Source organism: Moschus berezovskii, chromosome 14 (assembly GCF_049115385.1).
Source record: "Moschus berezovskii isolate FMDL1 chromosome 14, NW_MosBer_1.0, whole genome shotgun sequence".
In the NCBI taxonomy this organism is placed as follows: Eukaryota; Metazoa; Chordata; class Mammalia; order Artiodactyla; family Moschidae; genus Moschus; species Moschus berezovskii.
In genome coordinates, this window is record NC_142473.1 from 39,933,960 (window position 1) to 39,958,241 (window position 24,282).

The 24,282-nt window shown below is 48.8% G+C and overlaps 1 protein-coding gene across 9 annotated transcripts in view; it reads left to right on the forward strand.

Annotated features, from left to right (window-relative positions):
* PLEKHA7 (pleckstrin homology domain containing A7) overlaps window positions 1-24,282 on the forward strand; it is a 220,398-nt gene that overhangs the window by 161,676 nt on the left and 34,440 nt on the right. For 8 of the 9 annotated variants that reach the window (XM_088843054.1, XM_055423282.2, XM_088843055.1 and 5 more), the window contains 3 exons: window positions 10,701-11,168; window positions 20,466-20,982; window positions 21,744-21,830. In XM_088843054.1, the coding sequence (XP_088699180.1) occupies window positions 10,701-11,168; window positions 20,466-20,982; window positions 21,744-21,830 (1,072 nt within the window). Of the gene's footprint in view, window positions 1-10,700; window positions 11,169-20,465; window positions 20,983-21,743; window positions 21,831-22,396; window positions 22,517-24,282 lie in introns of all 9 variants that reach the window. The other variant, XM_088843056.1, reaches the window with a different exon arrangement.

A 24,282-nucleotide genomic window follows, 5' to 3' on the forward strand; every position in this document is an offset into this window, starting at 1 on the left:
AAAGTTTTTTTTTATTTTGCTTTGCTTTAAGTAAACAAATCTCAGTTCCTTCTAGACTTTACCATTTTTGCGGTCATTCATGTGGGCCCATTTCACTGGATTTGTGCTTGATGCATTTCTCATAATGCTCCCTGTGTTGTTACGCTGGTTAGTTTCCACCAGCAACGTCAGACAGGTTCATTCTTGTGTGCCAGCTCTGCCCAGTTGTCTTGTGCCTGACTTGGGCACTAGGTCAAAGATAGCTTGAGAATGAGATCAGGCTTAACAGGAAAACATGCTGTGGTTGATAAGTGATGTCTGTCTGAACTGTTTAGGATGAATTTGCTAGCTAAGATTAGGATTTTTTTTGTTTACTTTTTCCTACAGGAGGATTTTGTAATTAACTCTCAGATTTTGCTTTCAGAGAGGCTCCTTCTCTTCTCCACTGGGCTGCCTTCCAGATCTCAGGCCACTTTATTATCTCTGACTTTTTTCCGAACTTTTAAAATGTGTTCTTGCTATGCTCATAATAAACTCTTGAAATGCCATAGTCGTCTTTGCCCAAGGTTTCTTCCCTGTTTAAAAAAACATAAACAAAACAAAACTTGTTCTACCTTCTGACTCAGTAAAACCAGCGTAGCATTTCCTCTTAGTTTTCTGAGAGATGAAACTGTCAGCCAAGGGAATTCAGACTTATTAAATGTTATATTTTTCTGAATGAGATGTTCAGACATTTAGTTAGTGAGACGTATTCATCATGTAAGACTACATCTTGCCTCTCCTCCATGTTGGTGATCTGCTCTGAAAACCTCCAGCTCTGTTCCGTGGGCAGTCCCACCCGTAGCCTTTCCTTCTTCCCCTCCTTGATTCTCACCCAAATGGTTCTATGCTTATTCACACAGGCAAATTCTTTATCAATGTGGTACATTAGGGCTTCTTATTACAGGTAACAAAATGCAAATTTATCTTAAAAGGGGAGCAGTTTATTGGTCCACGTCACTAAAAAGTTCAGGATAACTATATCTTTAGAAAACAGCTGCGTTCAAGGCTCAGACAGTATCTTTACTAGTCATCTCTCTCCCCACTGGGCTGGATTCATTCCTGAACTCCGTGTAGAGGTCCCTGGCAGATCTGGGATCTGGTGGCTAGATGGCTGCAGTAGCCCCAGACTTAGGTCATCTGAGTTAAGTCCAGTAGGAAAGAACCAGAGTCTTACCCAAAAGCTCTGAGATCTCTTCTGAGCAGACTGGCTTAGGTCACACTGATTCCCCAAGTCACCTACCATGGCCAGGGAGTGCCCGTGCTGACCGACACAGGCCTGAGATACCTGCTTCACTTCTGAGAACCTCAGAACCGTGGGGACTGAGGGTGAGGTAGGGGTGGATTCCCAAGCGATGTTAGGGCTGTGGACAGAGGAAGGAGAAATGACTTGATGGGATGTGATAAGTGATGTGCAAGCAACCAATGTCCAAGCCACTTCTACTGTATCGATTTCTTTTGCCTTCAGTACTGTCTCCTCCTCAGGTTTAGTCTCTGAAGTTGGATAGGCCAGAGTTTAAATGCAGCTCTACTACTACTTTCTAGCTGTGTCACTTGTGCAATTTAGGTATGCTTTTTAAACAAATTTTTCCAGTTCATCAGGTTTTTGTAAAAATGAAATGAATGTGTGAAGTGCTTACTTCGCATGTTGCCTAAGACATAGTTGATACTCCATCTCCAATATGCTAGCTCCCATAGGTTTTAACAGCGTCATTCTTTTTTTTCTTTGGCACCCGTCCAGTTTCATTGTTAATCCTCTGAATTACATGATGATGAATCTCCTGTGGGCACATCATACTCTCCTCCTCTCCAGGATGTGCCCATCCCTTTGCAGTGTGAGCTGTGGTTCAGCAACCCAGCTTCCTGCAGGACCATCCCTCGGCCTGCCCCTCACTGTCTCCTCCAGCGTCTTCCTCCCTTGTTCCTCTAACCCCAGAGGGAGCTGAGCACCCTTGCTGTACTTCCTTCCATTTTCCTCTTGTTCCCTACAAGCTTCAGGGTCTCTTGATGGACGAGTATTCTCGAGCCCCCACCCCTTCTTCGTCAGGGACACTGAGCACTATGGCCAGAGCCCACCCTCTCCCTTCTTCTGTCCGTAATTGCTTCTCCCTTATTTCCATGTTCTTCCACTTGCCAGATTTTGGATTCCGTTTTTTTATTCTCTACAGCCTGCTTAAAATCTGTCTTCCGAGTTCCTCCATTGAACTGCCTCCCCCCTAACTCTTATCTGAGGATGTCTGTCTTCTCCAACAAGCTGAGGAGGTCTCTAACTAAGTGAGGAGGCCAGCTTGTTACAGTTTACAGAACTGACAAGCAGTTCAGATAGGAGGGCCTATCGGAGGGCAGCTTGCCTCTTTTTTTCCAGCTTCCCAACCTCTCTGGTCTCTGCATAACTACTATGTGGTCTCAGTGTGACTAGTCCTGTCATGGAACTGAGGGAGCTTATAGTCCAGTCACCGTTAGAGTAAAATCCAATCTCCTTAGTATGGCTTTTGATCCCTGGCTGGGTCTGTTCCCTGTCGGTCCTCCAGGCCTTGCCCATCTGCTCCCCTGGCCCTCACCCTTACTAGGACCACTCAGCACATCCTTCAGGTCCTAGCTGACTTGTATTTCTTTCTTCTTTGACTCTCAATATGTTAGATGCTTCTGCTTATAGCACTGTGTCGTCCCTCATGCATAGAACTTTCATGTTAAAGTTATGTCAGCCTGCTTTCTCTCTGTCACGTCCGCTAGACTGTAAGTTCCTTAAAAATGAGAACAGTGCCTGGCACATAGTAAATAGTCAGTTAAAGGACAGTGCATGGATGTTTGGCTGGCTGGACAGGTGAGTGGTTAGATTGATGAATGAAACTTCTCCCTCAGAGATGTTCAAATAGGGATTTGGGGTGTCTGAGAGCAGTCTGAGCACTGTTGTGGGATTGGTTGTGGGATTCAGTCTGCTCAGAAGCGACCCACACGCTTCTGGCTCTTTCCACTCTCTTCAGAGAATGTAATCTTTGGCCTTTCAGACCCTGACCGCTTTGGTTAAAGTGTGACAGAACAACACCTGAGGTTGGACAAGCTCCTTGGACCCTTGACAGAAGTAACTTATAGACATGCTTCAACCCCAGTACAGGGCTTAGGAGTTGGATCAGATGGAATTTGAGTCCTGCTTATTTCATTGGTTGAGCTTCCCTGGTGGCTCAGACAGTAAAGAATCCACCTGCAATGTGCGAGACCAGGTTTGATCTTTGGGTTGGGAAGATCCCCTGGAGAAGGGAACAGCTACCCACCAGTATTCTTGCCTGGGGAATTCCATGGACAGAGGAACCTGGCAGATTACAGTCCATGGGGTCACAAAGAGTCGGACATGACTGAACGACTTTCATGTCACTGGTTGCATGATCCAGGGCAAGTGGTAACTCTGAGCTTCGTGTTCATTACCTGTAATGGTGCTTGGCTGTTTTATGCTGGGTCCTACTGTGTGCCAGAAACCCAGCACAGACCACCTCTAACCCCTCGAGCAATCTTGCAAGGTGAGTACTGTCAAGCCCAGAGAGGCTGAGGGCACTCACATGAGCACCAGCTTACTGAAAATAAATTGTCTCTACTGAAGGATAGGGATTACGGGGAGACTTACTAACTGTAAAACCCTGAACTAAAGGACTTTAAATATTATCTCTTACAATCGCACCAAGCTAGAAACATTATTCTTTCATTATAGGTAATGAACACGAAGCTCAGAGTTAGCAGCAGCAGCAGCACCCAGGTAGAGGAAGAGGGAAGGATTCTCCAGGCAGGAATGAACAAAGTGAGCAGACCTGTCAGCCATTATACGTCTCTCCTTTCTTCTTTGTCTGGTTTGTCAGGTCCTTAAAACTTCACAACGGACTTTGCCAGTAGCCACTGCTGAGAGGAGTGACGGCCTGAGCTTGGCAGTGTGGTGTTTCATTTGTCCTTCAGCCTCACTCTTCTCTGGGGGAGGACAGACCCACCTATTGTTTATTTAGAGCAGAGCCGGAAATGTAGCCAGCTATCTTCCCCCATCCCAGGGGAACTGCCCTAGTTAAGTCTGGGAAAAGAAACCAACTTCTGTCTCCATTTTTCTCCAGACGTTTCCGTCATCAAATTTAGGAACTAATTCAAGTGAGCAAGCCTGCCTGTGGGCTTCCTAGAGACTCTGGACCCACTTGCTTCAGGCTTTTATACAAGGCTGTGGACTGCACAGGGTGGGTTGCAGCTTTTGAGCCCACTGTCCTCCTGAGCCCTGGGGTCAGTGCTCAGGACTTGGCATCTGTTGACACTGGCTGAGCTGGTTTTCCAGGACAGAATTTTTTTTTTTCCCCCAACTTTAAACTTTTTTATTTTGTATTGGGGTATAGCTGATTAACATCGTTGGGATAGTTTCAGGTGAACAGTGCAGGGACTCAGCCATACATATACATGAATCCATTCTCCCCAAACTGCCCTCCCATCCAGGCTGCCATATAACATTGAGCAGAGTTCCCTGTACTATTCAGTAGCTGGACAGGAACATCTGCCACCTGATGTTGAGACAAACACTCCAAGGATGTCAGTGTCCTGACCCTTGTTCCTGGGCTGTTAGTTTGGTCATTTAGGTGTGGTGAGTAGGGAGGTATCCTCCAGTGGGATTGTGACAGATGGGCTGTGTCTGCCAACAGGACTGAAGTCCAGCTAAGTCCCTTCAAGCTGTGTGTGGTTCCTTTTCTCTCTCAGGTCTTTGCATGAGATTTCCGGTGTGTGTAAAGTATCTGTGTAACTTAAAGATAGAAGTAAATATTATTCCTTATTTCCTGGTGAAATAAAGGGTTTGGAGGCAGAATAAAATAATAGTGTCAACTGCTCTGTATGATCTATTAACTTCTAAATTCTTGTGAAAGGAATAAGAGAGAAGTATCCTCAGCCTGAGATTTGTGCTCTTCCCACCTGCAGGGGAAAACAAGGATTTTCTCTAAGCAGACATAAGTGTTGCTGTCATGTGCTGAAAATGGCCAGGGCAGGGCTCAGCCCCTTGTATCAGGGATTACGTTTGGTTGCCTGCGATAGAACAACTCAACTTAGAGCGGTGTAATCAAATTGGGTTTTAGTTTTCTCACTAATAGGAATCCACAGTTAGTTAGTTCTGGCTCATGTAGAAGCTCCACGGTGCTGTCAGGGACCTGGGCTCTTTCTCACTTTCTACCCAGGTTTTGATAGGTGGCTTTCATCCTCTTTTTTGTCACCTTGCATTCCAGTCTAAGTTCTAGGCAGGAAGAAGGGAAAGGTTAGCTAAGCCAGGTAAGTGTTCTTTCTTTTAAAGACTTTCCTGGGAGACCCATCCAACAACTTATGCATACATCTTATTGGCCAGATTTATGTTACATGATCACCCTCAGCTCCAAGGGAGGTTAGGAAATGTGAGTTTTTTGTTGGGTACATTGCTGCTTTGAAAAACTGGGGGCAAGGAAGGAAAAGTTGTTGGGAGCTAGTACATTTGTATTTGATGATGTGCTAATGGCTTCCCTGGTGGCTCAGACAGTAAAGAATCTGCCTGCAAAGCGGGAGACCCGAGTTCGATCCCTGGGTCAGGAAGATCCCCTGGAGAAGGAATGGCGACCCACTCCAGTGTTCTCGCCTGGAGAATTCCATTCCGTGGACGGAGGAGCCTGGCAGGATGCATTCCATGGGGTTGCAAAGAGTCAGATGTGACTGAGCAACTAACACACGCGCTTTAGGTGCCAGACCCAGTGCGGTGCTCCGTCTGTGCCAATGTGTCCTTTATTCCTCATAAGAACCCAAGGGGGTAGGGGTTGTTGTCCCCATTTTGCAGATGAGGAGCCTGAGACCAGAGAGGTCCGGGAGTTGCCCAAGGTCACCCAGCTTCTATGGGCTGGAGCCAGCTGTTGAATCCAGGTCTGACTGTCACTAATCCTGTGCACTCTGGGTTTGTCGTGCTCAGAAAGTGACACATGTGGCCACAGTGATCACCAGATGTCAGGAATTCCTTGTGTTTTTAAATAGTCAGTGATACCAGGTACTCGCATCAATAGTAATGACCTGCACAGGAAGGGCTGTTGTCATCTTAGCTGAACATCAGTGCTGTGCATGGTCTCTTCTCTGAATGACACGGTCACTGACAGCCAAGGGGTACTTCCTTCTTTCCCCACCACTGTGCTAAACTGAGCACTTCAGATGTGTTGTGTGACAGGTCTCCTGATTTGAGAGGTCATGTGTTACATTGCAGGGAATTCAAAGAGACAGGGAGAAGACCAAAAAACACTTTTGCCTTAAATCCTGTAACTTAGTAAGTTAAATGTTTAAGACAGGTAAGGTGGGGGAGTCGGGAACATTGCCTTCACTTTTTTTTACCTGTAGCCATAGCCTGAACATTTTGGACACAAAGGCATCTTCTTATCCTGGGTAAGGCCCAACAGCTGTGGAAACAGGAGCTGTTGTTCATAATCCCAAGTCTTAGGGCCGGGTGGCAAGCAGACTCCCGTTCTTTTGCTGCTGCTGCTGCTAAGTCACTTCAGTCGTGTCCAACTCTGTGTGACCCCATAGACGGAAGCCCACCAGGCTCCCCCGTCCCTGGGATTCTCCAGGCAAGAACACTGGAGTGGGTTGCCATTTCCTTCTCCAATGTGTGAAAGTGGAAAGTGAAAAGTGAAAGTGAAGTCGCTCAGTCGTGTCCGACCCTTAGCGACCCCACGGACTGCAGCCTACCAGGCTCCTCCATCCATGGGATTTTCTAGGCAATAGTACTGGAGTGGCTTGCCATTGCCTTCTCCGCCCGTTCTTTTAGGTACCCTATTAAGGTTTGTTTCGCAGTAAATCCTGGTGTCAATCTGAGAAAAAAGTTTTATCTTTCTCAGTCAACTTTCTATTTAGGATGTATTGGCATGTGTTGGGATATGTACACTCATATATATACACAGACAGTAAGGATTAAGATTTATAGTTATAAGGTAATTCCAAGGTTAGAAAAGATGCAAACTCCATGATGTGGCATCAGCTCAAGAGAACAGTGTTAAATGTGGTTACTGTGATTAAATCAGGCTCTAGGGTTGTCTGTGGAGAAGGCAATGGCAAGCCACTCCAGTATTCTTGCCTAGAAAATCCCATGGATGGAGGAGCCTAATAGGCTGCAGTCCGTGGGGTCGCTAAGGGTCGGACACGACTGAGCGACTTCACTTTCACTTTCACACATTGGAGAAGGAAATGGCAACCCACTCCAGTGTTCTTGCCTGGAGAATCCCGGGGACGGGGGAGCCTGGTGGGCTTCCGTCTATGGGGTCACACAGTTGGACACAACTGAAGTGACTTAGCAGCAGCAGCAGCAGGGTTGTCTGGCTGTGGTGGCAGAGGCTGTTTTCTATACTATATCCCTAAGTGCTTGCCTCAGTGGGAATGGATAGGTTCTCATAAAGACATGGAGGCTGAAAGAAAAATCCTCATTACAGTTGGTTGGGCTAAGACATTGTACCCATAACTCCTGGGTTCTGAAGTTGAAGAAATCCTCTTCTTTTTAATTTAAAATTTATTTTATTGAAGTATAGTTGGTTTACAATGTTGTGTTAATTTCTACTGTATAGGAAAGTTATTCAGTTTTATATATGTATACACACACACACATATATATATACATATTCTTTTTCATAATCTTTTCAATTATGGTTTATCAGAGGTTCAGTTCAGTTCAGTCACTCAGTCGTGTCCGACTCTTTGCAACCCCATGAATCACAGCACACCAGGCCTCCTTGTCCATCACCAACTCCCAGAGTTCACTCAAACTCATCTCCATCGAGGCGGTGATGCCATCCAGCCATCTCATTCTCTGTCGTCCCCTTCTCCTCCTGCCCCCAATCCCTCCCAGCATCAGACTCTTTTCCAGTGAGTCAACTCGTCGCATGAGGTGGCCAAAGTATTGGAGTTTCAGCTTTAGCATCAGTCCTTCCAATGAACACCCAGGATTGATCTCCTTTAGAATGGACTGGTTGAATCTCCTTGCAGTCCAAGGGACTCTCAAGAGTCTTCTCCAGCACCACAGTTCAAAAGCATCCATTCTTCGGCAATCAGCCTTCTTCACAGTCCAACTCTCACATCCATACATGACCACGGGAAAAACCATAGCCTTGACTAGACGGACCTTGCTTGGCAAAGTAATGTTTCTGCTTTTTAATATACTATCTAGGTTGGTCATAACTTTCCTTCCAAGGAGTAAGCGTCTTTTAATTTCATGGCTGCAATTAGCATCCACAGTGATTTTGGAGCCCAAAAAAATAAAGTCTGACACTGTTTCCCCATCTATTTCCCATGAAGTGATAGGTATGGCTAAAACTAGGAGTTCAGGACAAGTCTTTAAGATTCTATTTCTCTCCATCTGCTTTCATTCTCAGATGCGTGTGTGTTAAGTCGCTTCAGTTGTGTCTGACTCTGCTTCCCTATGGACTGTAGCCCTCCAGGCTCCTCTGTCTGTGGGATTCTCCAGGCAAGAATACGGGAGTGGATTGCCATGTGGTCTTCCACGGGGATCTTCCCGATCCAGGGATCAAACTCGTGTCTCCTACATCTCCTGCATTGGCAGGCACCCTTTACCACTAGCACCACCTGGGAAGCCTCGTTCTCTGATAGCTGTTTCCTATGTAGTTGGAGCAGCTCAAGACCAGCTCCAGCCAAAGTCCCATTACTAGCTCTGCATGGCCTGGATTGGGTGACCTGTCAGCCTGTGAGCCAGTCACTGAGACTGGGGGCCTCAGATTGAAAGGGACTAGTAGAGTCAGCAGGACCTAAACTACAAGTACTGAGAGTGGGACAGGATGATCCCCAAATGAAAATTCAAACTCCGTTAGCAGAAGGGGTGGGAGTTGGGGGACAGGTGTCTCCTAGTGAAGAATAGAGGAAGTCCAGAGAAGCTTATTCTTTCCCCTCAAAAGCTTTGGGCTTTCTTGGAAAAGTAATGAGTACATGGGGCTTCCCAAGTGGTGCAGTGTTAAGGAATCCATGTACCAATTGCAGGAGATGTGGGTTCAGTCTTTGGGTTGGGGAGATCATCTGGAGTGGAAATAGCAGCCCCCTCCAGTATTCTTGCCTGGAGAATTCCAGGGAGAGAGGAGCCTGGTGGGCTGCAGTCCGTGGGGTCACGGAACATCAAACATAACTGGGCACACACAGTAGCGCACGGACGTGAGATGTGAGATTGCTTTCCTCAGTTTCCATCCCTGTGTTAGGCTGACAGCCAGGCACATAGGAAGAAGCAGACCTGTGCTAGGGGTTGTATGCACTTTGTATTGACATTTCAACCAGCTCCCTGACTGGGTGGATTCTGCCTTGAATCTGTGCTGATTATTGGTAGCTGAGGTTCTGAGGTTGTTGCCAGGACACCTGAGGTCTGGCCATTGAGATATAAATGCGGCAGCACCTCTGGTGTTCGTTCTTCTGTTGAACCCTCAGCCTTGGCCATTTCAAGAAGTGATGGACGTCAAGGCCAGGACTTTTTTACCAAGGAATATAAGTCGACTGGCTGCCTGTCCAAGGGTCCCTGGTAATTTTTCTGGTCCTTTTGAGCTAGGCTGGAGTGTGTTCCCCTGCCTACTCAGTCTAAATTCTGCTAAGCTTATGGAGCTGCTGCTGTGCCCCTGGTACCAAGTAATGAGGATGCAGATACAACTTGGACTCAAGGAGTGGGAGAGAGGCAGCTTCTAGCGGGAGATGGATCATGAAAGAGGCTCTCTTCTCTATGTCCTGGAAGCTCTTTAGCCTCAGCTCACATCCTCACCTCTCACCCCTACCCCCTTCTCCCGTATAGTTTCCAGGTCTGCATGTGTGCAGATCATAGACAAACAGATGGAGAGGCTGTAGAGAGTCGTGGCTCCAGTACTTGGACTCTGCAGCCTGCCTGGAATTAAGCCCTGGTGCCTCTTTTTCCCAGCAGGATGGTCTTGGGCAAATCATTTATCTTCTCTGTGCCTCAGTTTCCTTATCTCTGAAATGTCACTAACAATACTTCAGAAAATTGTTGTCGTTGTTCTTATATTCCTGTTTGAGCAGTTCCTTGACAAGACAGATAACTGGTCATATAGACAGACTGCTGTGCGACTCTTCACTCACCATCTTGGAGAACTGTTAGTTATGCTGCTCATTGTATTTTGGGCTGTGCTGGATGCCAGCGGGAGAGAGCCTGGGCTCAGGAACTTTCTATCCAAGTTAACCTGCCCCAGACAGGTAGACAAACAGCAAAAGGGAAAGGCATGAGAATGTCATACATATACCATTTATTTGTTCAGTAGTGTTTATAGAGCTCCTATTTTGTACCATCATTATTTGGAAGTTCCAGGCATATGATGAATGGCCAGCTGTGCCTCAGGCCTGAAGGAGCTCGTAGTCTACTTGGGCACTGGATGAGTAAACATGCAGTTATGGTCCAGTGTGATTAGTTTGACAGTGGAGTCAGCTAAGATCCTGATCTAGACTGGGACTGTGTGTAGGGTGGCTTCCTGGAGGAGGTGACATTTAAGCCAGATCCCAGAGGAGTAGAAGTTAGGTCAGCAGAGTAAGGGAGTAGGCATGAAAGGGGCTCCAAGCAGAGGGACTAGCCCATGCAGAGGCCTTTAGGTAATTGGAGTGTAAAGTGTGTTATTTGGCAAGTCTTGGCTATGGGTTCCAGTCTGGGCTGGGCTGGGCTGAACGTGCTGTTGTCATTGCAGGGACACAGAGAAGGTGGAGCGGCAGGCGGTCCCCCAGGCCAACCACACAGAGTCTTGTCGAGAGTGTGGCCGCGTGGGACCCGGACATGCAAGGGATTGTCCTTATCGCAGCCACGAGGATTCCTTTGGATTCGAGAGGCGGGAGCAGGAGGAAGACCGGTACCGCTCCAGGGACCCACTGGAGGGCAAGCGGGACAGGAACAAGGCCAGGTCCCCGTACTCACAAGTCGAAGAGGACGCCTTGTTTGTGGATTTACCCAGCGGCCCAAGAGGCCAGCAGGCTCAGCCCCAGCGGGCAGAGAGGAATGGAGTGCTGCCTGTCACATCTGGCCCAGGAGAGCAGAACGGGACTGCCGGGTACCAGCGGGCCTTCCCTTCCAGGACCAACCCTGAGAAGCACAGCCAGAGGAAGAGCAGCCTGGCCCAAGTGGAGCAGTGGGCAAAGGCCCAGAAGGGGGACGGCAGGAGGTCAGTAACAGCTTCAGGATCGCTGCTGCTAGTGAGCGTAATAACGTTGTAACAGTAACTGTCACTTCCCCAGCACAGGCTGGGTACATGCTGGCCCTAAACTCTTTATCCCATTATCTCCATAAATCCCTGCAACAACCTTGCAAGGAAGGGTAAGAGCCTCAATTTATAAACAGAAACTGGGGCTTGGAGGAGTAAGGGAACTTGCCTGGGGCACACAGATCAGTGGCAAACAGGAGTTCAGAGCCTGTTCGTGAGCCTGCCAAGCTCATCCGAGATTACATAACAGAATGGGGGTTCCCCATGCCCCAGGGAGCATGCCTTGAGACTGTCAGCTTATAGAGAGTAATTGGTCTTCTCCTCTTACTTCGCTACTTCTCTGCATCCGGGATATAGTTGTAGCAATTAATAGTAAATAGAGATCCCTTTTTAATTCCAGGCATAGGGAAGTGTTCAGGCACTGTTGACATTCGGCTTTATTATACCCATTCCTTCAAGAAGTGGTTTTAATTATTTAGAGGGAAGACATCGCTTGCTATTTGCAAAGCACTGTCTGTATTTTATAATTTTAGATTCATTAGGACGCATTTCTGAACGTGCAGAATTCAGGGTCACTCAGCTTTCCCGGTGCTCTTAGAAGCCACTGTGTGTTTAAACTGTGAAGACAACAGGTCCCCTTCACCAAGCTCAGGCTTCGAAAACAAGCCTCGGGCTGGAGACGAGACAGCAAAGTTGTGGTCCATTCAGAAAGTCTGTAGTCTGATCCAGGTGGTCTGTTGTGAGGTTAAACGGTGGAGAACTCACAATGGAAGCTCCCTGAGCAGTTGGTAGACCTTGCCGTGGGTCAGGTGAGGAGAGCCCTTGGTGTTGCAGCTGAGATACTGTCCAGTTCCCGCCTGACACAGACCAGGTGTCAGTTCTGTTTGATCAGAATTTGTGTCTTATTGAAATCAGCTACTGCCCTAGGACACATGAGGGGAAAGCTGCTGTTCTTGATGCCAGACTCGGTAGACCCCCTAGAAGGTAGTTCTTAGTGACTTTGCTGCTGAGTGAGATTGGAATGCTAGCAGGGGTTGTATCATGCAGATCCTCATACTCCAAGATAAGGAATTTGGATTTTATTTGAAAGAGCAATAGGGGGAGCTGCTGGAAGGTTGTGAACGGGTAAACGGTGCGATCTGATTCACAAAGAAGATCAGAGCCTAGGGAACAGGCTGCTGCAGTAGTCCAGTATGGTGACAGCCTGGTGATGGTGGAAACAGAAAGAAATAAATTTGCAGTACATTTTGAAGGTTGAGACAGAAAAGCCTGTCCATGAATTGGATGTGCAGAATAAGAGAAAGGGAGAACAAGGATGATTCCTCAAATTTTGAATTGAACAAAATTTGTTCTGAGTGGTTGCTGAGATGGGGAAGTCTTAGGAACAAGTTTGTTGGGGGGAGCAAATCAGGATTTCCATTTTAGACGTTTAAATTTGAGAACCTATTAGATCTCCAGTGGGGGAGACGTCTGGGAGGCAGGTGGATGTGGATTGTGGTGTGGAGGTTTGGCATCTGGTTGGACATGTTGATGGGGAGCCCTGAGTGCATAGGTGGTATCCCAGCACTTTGTGTTACAACAGAGGGGCGATCCAACAGAGGAAATGGTGTGTCAGACAGAAGCTACTCGTGGTAAGTTAGCTGTTTCCTCTTATATACAACAACTCTCAGGAACTGAAGTCAGTCTGGGGCTGACTAGGGCAGGTGAAAGCAAGAGAAATCAGAAAGAGAAGCAGAGAGGCGGGGCGTGGGTCTGGCCCTGAAAAGCCTGAATGAAGAGGCTGGATGTAATCTTGAAGGCTAGTGAAAGCCACTGATGAGCTTAAAATAGAGTGTGGCGTGATAGCTTTTAATATTTAGGACAGTGGTTTGAAGAGTAGCAGGGAAGATGGAGAAGGCAGTGGCACCCCACTCCAGTACTCTTGCCTGGAAAATCCCATGGACGGAGGAGCCTGGTAGGCTGTAGTCCATGGGGCCGCTAAGAGTTGGACACGACTGAGCAACTTGACTTTCACTTTTCACTTTCATGCATTGAAGAAGGAAATGGCAACCCACTCCAGTGTTCTTGCCTGGAGAATCCCAGGGACAGGGGAGCCTGGTGGGCTGCTGTCTATGGGGTCGCACAGAGTCGGACACGACTGAAGTAACTTAGCAGCAGCAGCAGCAGGGAAGAGGGATCAGGATAGCTGGGGAGAATTTTAAGACTAGATAATCTAATTTAATCTAATCTAATTATCTAATTTTAAGGTTAGGTTGAGTGAACTGCGGGAGTTGGTGATGGACAGGGAGGCCTGGTGTGCTGTGATTCATGGGGTCGCAAAGAGTCGGACACGACTGAGCGACTGAACTGAACTGACTGAACTGAGTCCTTACCTATTCCCAGTTCTAACACAGCAGATCCATGTACATGGTGAAGAAATTTCCCAAGGGACTCTGAGGTACCACCATGCAAAATGAGACTACACAGTCAAGTTTTTTTTAGTAGTTTTCAGTATTTATCTCTGTATTTCCAGATAAGATATTTATACTGCTTGGTTTCTTGATTTTTCAGTTTTAGTTAGCTATTGACATTCTACTCTAGAAAATAAAGATTTAAGTCTCATATTCCCATCTCTGCTTTTCCTTTCCAAAAACATACTTACTCTTATTCCAGCTTTATAATATAGCTATAATTTTTATTTAGATCACTAGTCAATTTTTACATAGTTACATAATGTAAAATATAAATATTCACTGCTGGACCATAGTTTTCTGTGTACTCATTACTAATTTATCACCAAACTCAGAGCAAGATGTGTAAATCTCCCTTATTCAGGGCCCTCAAATAGTCAGTAATTTACTAATAAGGTAAAAAATCAAAATAATAACAGTGGGTAAATACTAAAAAATAAGTGCCCTTCTATTTTATCTCAGAAACACAGATCTACTCCCAGACGAACAACCGCTGTGTTAAAAACAAAACAAAAATCCATGTTCTTCTTCTCGCTTTGTTTCTTTTAATATAGCAATGAAAATACAGATATTTTAACATATCTTGGCTCACCTTCCATATCAGACATACAGACTGAGATTATTAATTTGAAATGTTTCAGAATATTGCACTATATTCATCTAATGAATATAATCAGTGATCTTTATACCATTTCTCTGTTGATGGAAGATTAGGTTGATTGTTAACATTTGCTATTACAGATTATGCAGCAGTCAATGTCCATGGCCAATTGTCTTTACAAATAAGTGCAGGTATACTTGCAGAACAGATTACTTGAAGTAGAATGACTAAGTCAGAGAATATATGTGATCTTGATTGATTTTACAAAATTGACCTTCAACAGTATTATTTCAGTTTATACCCCTGCCAAAAGTGTCCCTGTTTCCCCACCCTCAAATTATCTCTGAAAACTGTATTCAGTTAACTCCTTGTTCTGGTGGCCATATGCTGCTGCTACTGAGTCACTTCAGTCGTGTCCGACTCTCTGTGACCCCTTAGACGGAAGCCCACCAGGCTCCCCCGTCCCTGGGATTCTCCAGGCAAGAACACTGGAGTGGGTTGCCATTTCCTTCTCCAGATGGCCATATAGAAGATAGTTAAGTGGAGGAGTCTGGAAAGAACACAGTCGAGTATGAAGTGGTCATATTTTGGGTAGGAGGCAGGGAAGATCTCAGTGAAAACAGTGAAGGTGATGAGGATTGTGGGGATAGGATGGATGGGATACATGGATGCTGAGACTGGGTGGGTACAGGGCTTGGTGAACTGATTCATCCACTGGAGGGTGAGGAGGGCCGCAGGTGGAGCTGAGGTTAACCTTAATGTTTGACGTGGTTAATAGCTAGGTGTGGTACTGAGCAGGGGAGAGAGGGCTAAGCTTGAAGAGGAATGTGGTACCTGTGGAATGGCCATGTGCAAATAAGCAATAGGTTCTAGAGAATGTGAATTCAGCTTAGGGAGAGATTTGGAAGTCACTGCCATGGAGGTGGTAATGTGCCCAGGCAGTAGTTGAGATTACCCAGGGTTGAAAACTTCAAGCAGTTGGTTTTTAATTCTGGCTGCACAATTTGGTCATTTGAGGCCCTGCCCAAGAGATTTTGCTTTCTTTGGTCTGGGGCAAGGTCAGGGCATCTGTATGTTTTAAAGTCTCTCCAGGTGATACCAGTGTATGAGAGAGGTTTGATATTTACTGAGGCCCGTGTCCCCTGCCTGGAAATCTGATTCTGATGATCCCAATTTCAGCCTGGGCATCAGGAGTTTTCAAAATACCCGCTGTCCCTGGTCATTCTAACATGCGCTCAGGGTTGAGAATAAATGGCTTGGAGGAAACAGTAGCAGAGGACCAGTGGCAGACTTGAGTCTTCCTTAGTGGTTCAATGGGTAAAAAATCCTCCTGCAATGCAGGAGATCCTGGCAGACGTGAGTTTGATCCCTGGGTCAAGAAGGTCCCCTGGAGGTGGGCATGGTAACCCACTCCAGTATTCTTGCCTGGAGAATCCCATGGACAGAGGAGCCTGGTGGGCTACAGTCTATGGGGTCATAAAGAGTCAGACACAACTGAGTGACTTTCACTTTTCAATGGCAGAAGCCTGAGGATCTCCAGCCCCAGGGGGTGGGCAACAGCAGAGACTGCTTAAAGAAGTCTAGTAGGAGACGGAGGAGGAAAAGGGGTATGGTGAGGGGGGATTCATCTGGAACGAGTCTAGTCAACAGCTTGCTCCCTAGGTGTGGTGCTTTCTGAGGAGGTTGGGCACCTGGAAGGAGAATCTGAAATGTCACAGTCTCTGCTGGTCTTGTGCTCAGTAGCAGAGGCCTTTGGTTTCACCGAGCTGCTTGATGGGCCTTAGATGGGTGGACCTTCATAATAGAGCTAGAGTTTTGAAGTTAAGTCAGAAGGAAGAGTACTGGGAGGGCAAGACAGAAGGGAACCAGAAAGAAGCCATGGCCAGTGATAAACCTTTGTGACAGGGATACAGAAATGGTTTTCAAAAGCTGTGCACCTGATATGCAGTTATAAGTGGTGATTGTGAAATGTGCCTGGCAGCCCACAGACCTAGGCTATTCTGCTGCACATTGTTGGGGGCTGAGGGCAGAGCAGGGAGCTAAAGGATGAGAAGCCAACTGCAAGGAGGTAAAGGTGGCCGGGGAAGGTGTTGAACTGTCCCCAGGATGTGGAGCCATTCTTATCTAAGGGGCAGACATGAGGTCTGTGGATGAAAACGGCTCATTGGCCTTGGAGGTCCTTGTGTACTCAGTGAGAGGAATTTCAGCCTCGTGGTGGAAGCAGTGCTCAGTGGGCTTAGGGGTTGAAGACGACCCTTGGAGAAGCAAGCTGTCAACCTCTGAGGTCAAGAGAGCACTGTCTTTAATTATTCACATGTATCTGAGAGGGATTGCATATTACATATCAGAGTTATCTCTATTTTCCCCTTAATGATGTTTTTATAATCTTTTACAGTCAAGTAATAAGTAGATCTGGCTGCTTAATAAAAGAAGCTCCTCCGTTTGAAAATACAGAAGAGGGATATCCATGCTCTGTATGATGGAGACTCTGCTAATCTCATTAACTGGAGCACGCTGGACTTGGCAAGGAGGGTTATTTGAAGTGTAATATGATCTTGTATTCACGACTCTAGACTGCACAAGGAATTATTTCTAACAGTTCTTTCAGTACATGGAGGTGTCTATTATATTTCACTTTATTAAACTCCTTTTGAATGGTGGTTTGCAAGGGCAGACTGATACAGCCTTAGAATCTGACCACATTCTATAAGGTTGATTTGAAATTCTAGCCTTCCGTGTTTTCCTAGTATTTAAAATAATGCATACTTGTATAATAAAAGGCAGGGGTGGGGGTAGAGTCAGGGATGCAGACGTTACCACGAGGCCTGTGCAGTCAGTGTGGAAGCTCAGGGGAGTGCCATCTGCTGTATAAGTAACTGGTTATAAGAACTGATTTCACATTTTGATATGACTGTTTTACAGGGACTGTATCAGAAAATGTAGTTAGATGCCTTTTGGAACAGGGAGGGCCCATGGCAGAGGGCAGGAAGTGTAGAGTCTGCTTTTTGGATAAGGCTGAGGTTGGGATCCAGCAAATGGGTCTGCTCTTAGGACAGCTGCTCTGGGTGTGCCTCCCTGCTCCTGGGGGACTTCTACCTCATCTTACAACCCTATCCACTGTGTCCTTCCCTCTACCATCTGTTAGTGGTGGTTTGGCCTCTGGCACCAGGACTTACTATTACACGGGGGTCTTTTGAGTCACACAATCCAACGGCCAGCACTGAAGGGGTGGCAGGCAGTGTATGAGCAGAGGGCACAGGCTAGAGGATGAGCTGGGGGCTTGGGGGCACTGCCCTGTGTTACTGGGTGGGTGGACCATCTGGACGCCATAGGCAAGCATGGGGAATGGGCTGCAGAGCCAGACTGAAGAGGTTTACGGGGTGAGCAGGGCTGGGACGTGCTTTGCAGTTTGCGTTTTGCTTCAGGTGGAGGAAGCGGTGGTTAGAACGGTCACGAACTCCCGGGGGGAAGCCCCTGGCCTGGTTTCTGCCACTGCTGCCACATTGCCCCTTCCTCAAACACAGTCCCCTCTGAGAAATCCGCAGCAAACCTGCCACCTGGTGGCAAGGAGACACGCTCAAGGAGTCTGTGCCAAAGAGATCTTGAAATTACCTTCCTTAATTGCAAAGGTTGGCTTCTTTGTGGTAAAGAATCCACCTGCCAAGTCAGGAGACATGGGTTCAGTCCCTAGGTCTGGAAGATCCCCTAGACGAGGAAATGGCAGACCACGCCAGTATTCTTGCCTGGAAAATCTCATGGACAGAGGAGCCTGGTGGGCTGCAGTCCAGGGGGTTGCAAGAGTCAGACATGACTTAGCAACTAAACAACAACAAATTTCAAAAGTAACAATAAAAATAATAAAGTCACTATTTTATTTTTCTGGTTTCACCATGGGGCATGTGGGATCTTACTTCGCCAACCAGGGATCAAAATCTGCACCCCCTGCATTGGAAACTCAGAGTCTTAGGCACAGGACCATCAGGGAAGTTCCAAAAGTCACCACTTTTGAATGACAACTACTAGTAATCCTCACAAAAGTCTATTAAATAGTTCTTATGACCCCATTTTACAGTAAGGAGAGTGAGGACATAAAAGATACTACCCTGAGGTCCTATAGGTAGGAAGTGATGCAGTGACTTTAGAAACAGAACAGCACTTCTCCAACATGCGCCCCTGGAGGGCTTGTTAAAACACAGGTGGCTGGGCCTCAGCCCCAGGGTTTCGGATTTTGGGTGGGGCCTGATAACCTGCATGTCTAACAAATTCAGGTGGTGTTGAGGCTGCTGGACTATGCTGTGAGTAGCACTGGCTTACGACAAGGTCTGGCACCTGGTAAGCACAATATAAAGGTTTGTTAGATAAAATTGAAAAAGGCAGAGTCAGGATTCCAGCCGGGGCCTAATTCTAAAAACCTGTCCTTTTTACATCATGCTCCTCTCAGACTGGCTTAATAAATTCAAGGTTTAATAAAACCCTCTACTTGGCCCCTTGCTGAATTTTTCTTTTAGAAAATAAGATGGCTGGTTGGTAGTGATTTTCATGATCCTGTCCAGCTTTTGTATATGTTGAAGGGCTGGGTATGCGTCAGGACTTTCTCAGACCGTGGACAGCACCACAGAATGTGAGACACAGTTCCTGCCCCCCTGGGATTTATGGCTTGGCTGGGGAAGAGACAGCTTACAAGCAGAAAAAGGTTACATCAATTCAGGACCTTGGAAAAGTTACAGACCGTACAGTAATTAGGTCAGAGCAGGGCAGGAACCCCGAGGTCTGTGGCACTGCAGAAGGCCTCCATGGAAGAGGCGTGTGTCCTGAAGAATGAGTGAAAGTTGGCAGTAGGCAAGATGAGCCCGTGCACGTAGGGAAAAGATGAACAGTACTGATTCGTGGGGTCGCAAAGAGTCAGACACGACTGAGCGACTGAACGGGACTGAACTGTGAGAACAAGGAGAGAGAAGCTGGAAGGGCTCACCCATTGGTGAAGGTACTGTCTGTGTCTCACGGAGCCTGCGGTCTCTGCCTGCCTCATTCATTCTTCAGCTCAGCCTTAGGAGGCAAGTCGTCCTTCCTCGCATTGTAGTGAGGCAGCTGAGGCTCAGAGCAGCCAGGTAAGTTGCCTAGGGTCACACAGCCGGTGGATTGAAGTTGCCCAAGGATGTAGGCGGCCGGACAAAGTCAGGGTGAGGCAGGGGTGCAGCTGAGAGGGGGTGCCTTTTTAAATGTTGGGCCTTTGATGCTCAACTTGCCCCAGTTTGATCATGGCCTGCGTAGGAGGAGCAGTGAGAAAACAGCAGGGTGGTGAGGGTTGAGGTCAGGTGCTAGAGAGCCATGAGTATCAGGAGAAGGGGTTTAGAATTTGCTTCATAAACAGCAGGGTACCCTTGATGGTTTTGGAGTACAGGAGTGATTGGATCCAAGCAGTTGACTGCGTACAACAGGGATTGTAGATAGAAAGGTGTCCAAGTTGTCTGAAAAGTGAAAGTGAAAGTCGCTCAGTTGTGCCTGACTCTTTGCAACCTCATAGACTATATAGTCCCTGGAATTCTCCAGGCCAAGAATACCGGAGTGGGTAGCCTTTCCCTTCTTTAGGGGATCTTCCCAACCCCGATCGAACCCAGGTCTCCAGCATTGCAGGCAGACTCTTTACCAGCTGAGCCACCAGGGAAGCAAGCCCAAAAATACTGGAGTGGGTAGCCTATCCCTTCTCCAGGGGATCTTCCCGACCCAGGAATCGAACCGGGGTCTCCTGCATGGCAGTCAGATTCTTTACCAACGGAGCCAAGTTGCCTGGGAGGCAGGGGTTCATCAGGATCTGGACTAGAATAATGGGGAAAGGAAGGAGCGGATGCCAGCCACTTCCTTTAAGAAGCTCCAGAACGTGGTGCTGGGAGCATCTTGGTGACTGGAGGAAACGGTGAGGCGTTTCCTAGAGACAAGCACACCCGTGGGAAGAGCTAAGTGATGGCGAGACGGAGAGGGAGGGAGAGAGGGAGGCAGGTTGATCCTGCTGCACCGAAGTGGGGCGGGCGGGCCTGGTAGGGGGTTGACACTGCAGGGTTGATGGGGACGGTGGTTCAGGAGCGCTCTGCTGAGGGCGGAGGTGAGTGATGGGCCATTGTTCTTTGGGGCTCCGGCAGGGCTCCCTCAGGGCCCGGCGCGTGGCGACGCCTTGCAGCTCCCCTGACCTGCCCTCCCCTTTCCCCGCAGCCTGCCCCCGGAGCAGACCCTCCCTCGCCAGGGTCCCGGCCAGCACCCGTCCTTCCCCGAAAACTACCAGACCCTGCCGAGGAGCGGCCGCCAGCCCCCGGGGGGCTCGTCGCCGCCTCCGCGCAGCCTGCCGAGCGACTACAAGTACGCGCAGGACCGAGCCAGCCACCTGAAGATGTCGAGCGAGGAGCGCCGGGCGCACCGGGACGGCACCGTGTGGCAGCTCTACGAGTGGCAGCAGCGCCAGCAGTTCCGGCACGGCAGCCCCACGGCCCCTGTCTGCGCCCCCGAGTTCCCCGAGCAGGGCCGGAGCAGGAGCATGCTGGAGGTGCCCCGCGCCGTCTCCGTGCCTCCGTCTCCCTCGGACCTCCCTCCCCCGGGGCCCCCGAGGGCCTTCCCGCCCCGGCGGCCTCACACGCCGGCAGAGAGGGTCACTGTGAAGCCGCCGGACCAGAGGAGGAGCGTGGACATCTCGCTGGGGGCTTCTCCCAGGAAGGCATGGGGCCCCGCCGCCAAGGTGAGACTCCGGAGGCCCAGCCAAGCTGCCGGGAGGCCCCGCCTTATGGCGCTGGAGCTTCACGTGGTTTGAACACCAATTCGAGCAATGCAGGGTAATGCTAGGTAACACTTCCGCCGTTCTGTGCTGTAGCACTGGGAGCAGCACTGGAGGCTTTAATCCTAGCCGCAGCCCTGTGAGGTGGGTGCTGTTTTCTCAGGTGTCCCTGCTGTCTGCAGGTAGAGCATTCCTATGAAAGCTTTTGTAAGCCAAGATGGCCTAAAGCAAAGAAGCAATTACCTTTTTCTGTAAAAGCGAAAATCGCCTTTGGATTTCAGTTATCAAAAAACAGGTACTGAAGGTAGGTCTTTTGTAAAATCAAAGTGGCATGTAACAAATTTTTGGAAAGCAGGAGATCCCTGTGTGCCCATTTCACATATGAGAACTCTTGGGCCTTAAGGGGTGAACGTACTTGCACAGAGTCACACAACTCAAACTCTACTTTCTTGCAGCTCGAAAGGCAGGGAAAGATGTCCGTGTTCAACCAGTTGAGTTATTTATAAGAACCCGACCTAAGGTTGAACTTTCGGGGGTCTGTCACAGTTAGGCATTTTTGTAACCCGGTGCGGAAGGTGTGGGTCTGCGTTAGACAGGTGAAGAGTCAGGCTGAGAGAGGGACCCTGGCCCAGGCTCGGCTGCCCGATGGTGAGTGGCAGAGGCTCCGCTCTGGCGCTGCAGCCTTGCCTGGCTCCCCGTGTGATGTGTGGTCTCCTCTCCCGCAGAACTCCTCTCACGTGGACCGACGCTCCATGCCCTCCATGGGTTACATGACCCACACTGTCAGCGCTCCCAGTTTACACGGAAAATCGGTAAGCAGCGCCTGCTCTCCCGGTCTGGGTGACTGAACTGATCCAGCTTGCAAAGGGCTGGTCTCGTCAGGGTTCTCCCGGGAGCCAAAGGCAATCTGTATTTTAGAGATGAGGAACTGAGGCTCAGAGAAGTCAATGAGCTGCCCAGGCCCGACTCGCTGGGACCGGGTCCTCCCGAGGTCGGCGGGAGAATTTGGGGAAAGTGGAAGACAATGTGGAATGGAGGAGGATGTGGTGTGTCTTCTTTTTGGGGCAGTGTTCTCCAGCCACCTGCCTTTCCCCTCTGTTGGCATCTCTCCTTTCTTCCCTGCGTTTGCTTTGATGAGTTCCCTGTCTTCAAAGTTCAAGTCTGGGTGAGGCTGCACTGCTGGTGGCTGTTTCCTGACACACACGACTTCCTGCATCTCCCTTTCTGCCGGCCCTCTATTTGTCCTAATGACAGAATTAGTGCCATAATTACTTACCGGTGTCACATGAGTGCTGTCCCTGCAGCGGGGTGAAGAGTAATGACGGCGTTGTGCTCCCGCGGTGGCTCATTTCCTGCCTTGTGTCTTGCACACCCACAGCTGGAGGAGCTGTCACTGCTGCTCGCCCAGTTACGGCAGCACCAGGCCAGGCTGGCCACTGTGCGAAATTTCGCCATCGGCCAGTTACTGCAGCACCAGCTGACCTTTCCCTCCTGCCAGGTCAGCGCTGGTGGACCCTCTCAGGGCTGGGGGCCACCCTGGGGACCAGGGAGTGCCTTGCCGGCCTGTGCTCCCTTGTGCCCGTGCTCGAGTCTGTCCTGCTGTCTGGCTCTCTCCCTTGTTCCTGCCTGTTCGCTTCTGGATGCTACTGCCGGACACCGTGCGGCCATCATGGGCCCCGCGCCCCTGGTGCTTGGGAGCAGCGAGGGAGGCTGCATGGGGTGTGAGGGACCTGGACTGTGGCTTCTCTGCCTGTGAGTAGTGATTGCCAGGCTGGTGTGTGGTCACGTCCAAGGGCTGTGCTGGTTGTCATCCTTGTTGCCACCTTGGGCACTCATTGCGATGCTGAAAGGTGTGTGTCAGCCCAGAAGGAGAAGGCATCATGCCCTCTTATCTGGACAGTGCCCTGCTGATTGATAGAGCATCCTCACACCCCTTAGCTTGGTGAACTTCACAGTAACCTGGAACAGGTTAGGTGAGACAGGTGGGGAAGTGATTTGCCCAGGATCCTGCAGTCAGGGGCATGCAAGGCCAGGGCCGAATTGCAGGTCCTGTCTGGCACAGTGTTTCCAAGACATGGGGGGTTGCAGGCAAGCTCCTTAAGTGGCCAGGAAGTTGTTCTCCTGGGCATCCTGGGCATCATCCTAAAGAAAATGCTGGCCCGCACAGGGCTGGCCTCCCGGCTGCACAGAAATAGGTAGAGGACAGATGAGGAGGGTGAGGGATTGTCACCTTGCTTACCTGTCCTATTTTAGTGGGACCTGAAGGACTAAGGAAATGTCTTTGGAAAAATGAATCTAAGGTAACACATACAAAAATCCTAAGTTGTGAATTTGGGTGATTTTTTAATAACATTGCTTGGTGCTATCTGCTGTGGAACTGGGTTGACTGAGGAAGTAGGAATGGGTGAGGAGACAGTTTAGGGTCAGAAATAAGATCTTGGAAGCCACTGGTGTCCCTGGCCGTGGTCCTTAAGGCCTTCTTATGCTTTAAAGCACTGCCTAAACATTTAGCATTATTTATTTATTCTTATAAAATACTTCAGCAAGCCTGTAGTCTATTTTTTAATTTTTGGGATTAAAAAGATTAATCACACAACTTTTGGGATCTTAGTTCCCTGACTAGGGATCAAACCCATGCCCCGTGCAGTGGAAGCACAGCATCTTGACCACTGGGGAAGTCCCTGTTTTTGTTGGTATTACATCAGAGCTGTAAACCCAGACCACTCTCACAGCCCTGGCTTGCTGAGAGGCCTCTGAGCTGGCTGAGAAAGTGCCGGGACTGTTTTTCTGAAGCTTTCATAGTCCCTCTGCCTCACAGTTAGCTTCTGTAATCCATTACGTGGAAAGCACCAGTTCTAGGGAATCAGAGAGTCTTTTTCTTATTCTCACTGCTTCTGGTCATTATACTGAAGAACTCAACAGACTGTCAGAGATGACGCAGGCAGGTCGGTTTGCCTGGACCTTCCTGATCTAGCTCTCGGCACAGCCACCTCGACTTCATGCGAGCAAATGGAGCCAGAACTTCCCGGGGACTTTATACAGCCCCAGGTGCTTATCCTCCTGGAACCCAAGGTCTTAAGGGGACCTCGCTGGGCCATGTGCATCATCTCCATGCCTCTTCTGGGCACCAGTCCGCACCGATCAGGGGCCATTTTCCTCTGCGCGGTGCAGAGGCCTGACGACCAGATTTGGAACGTAGCCTGTGCTCTTCCAGGCAGACCCCTCCAGCTCTGTGTCCAGAGCTCCCCTCCACCTCAGCTGCGC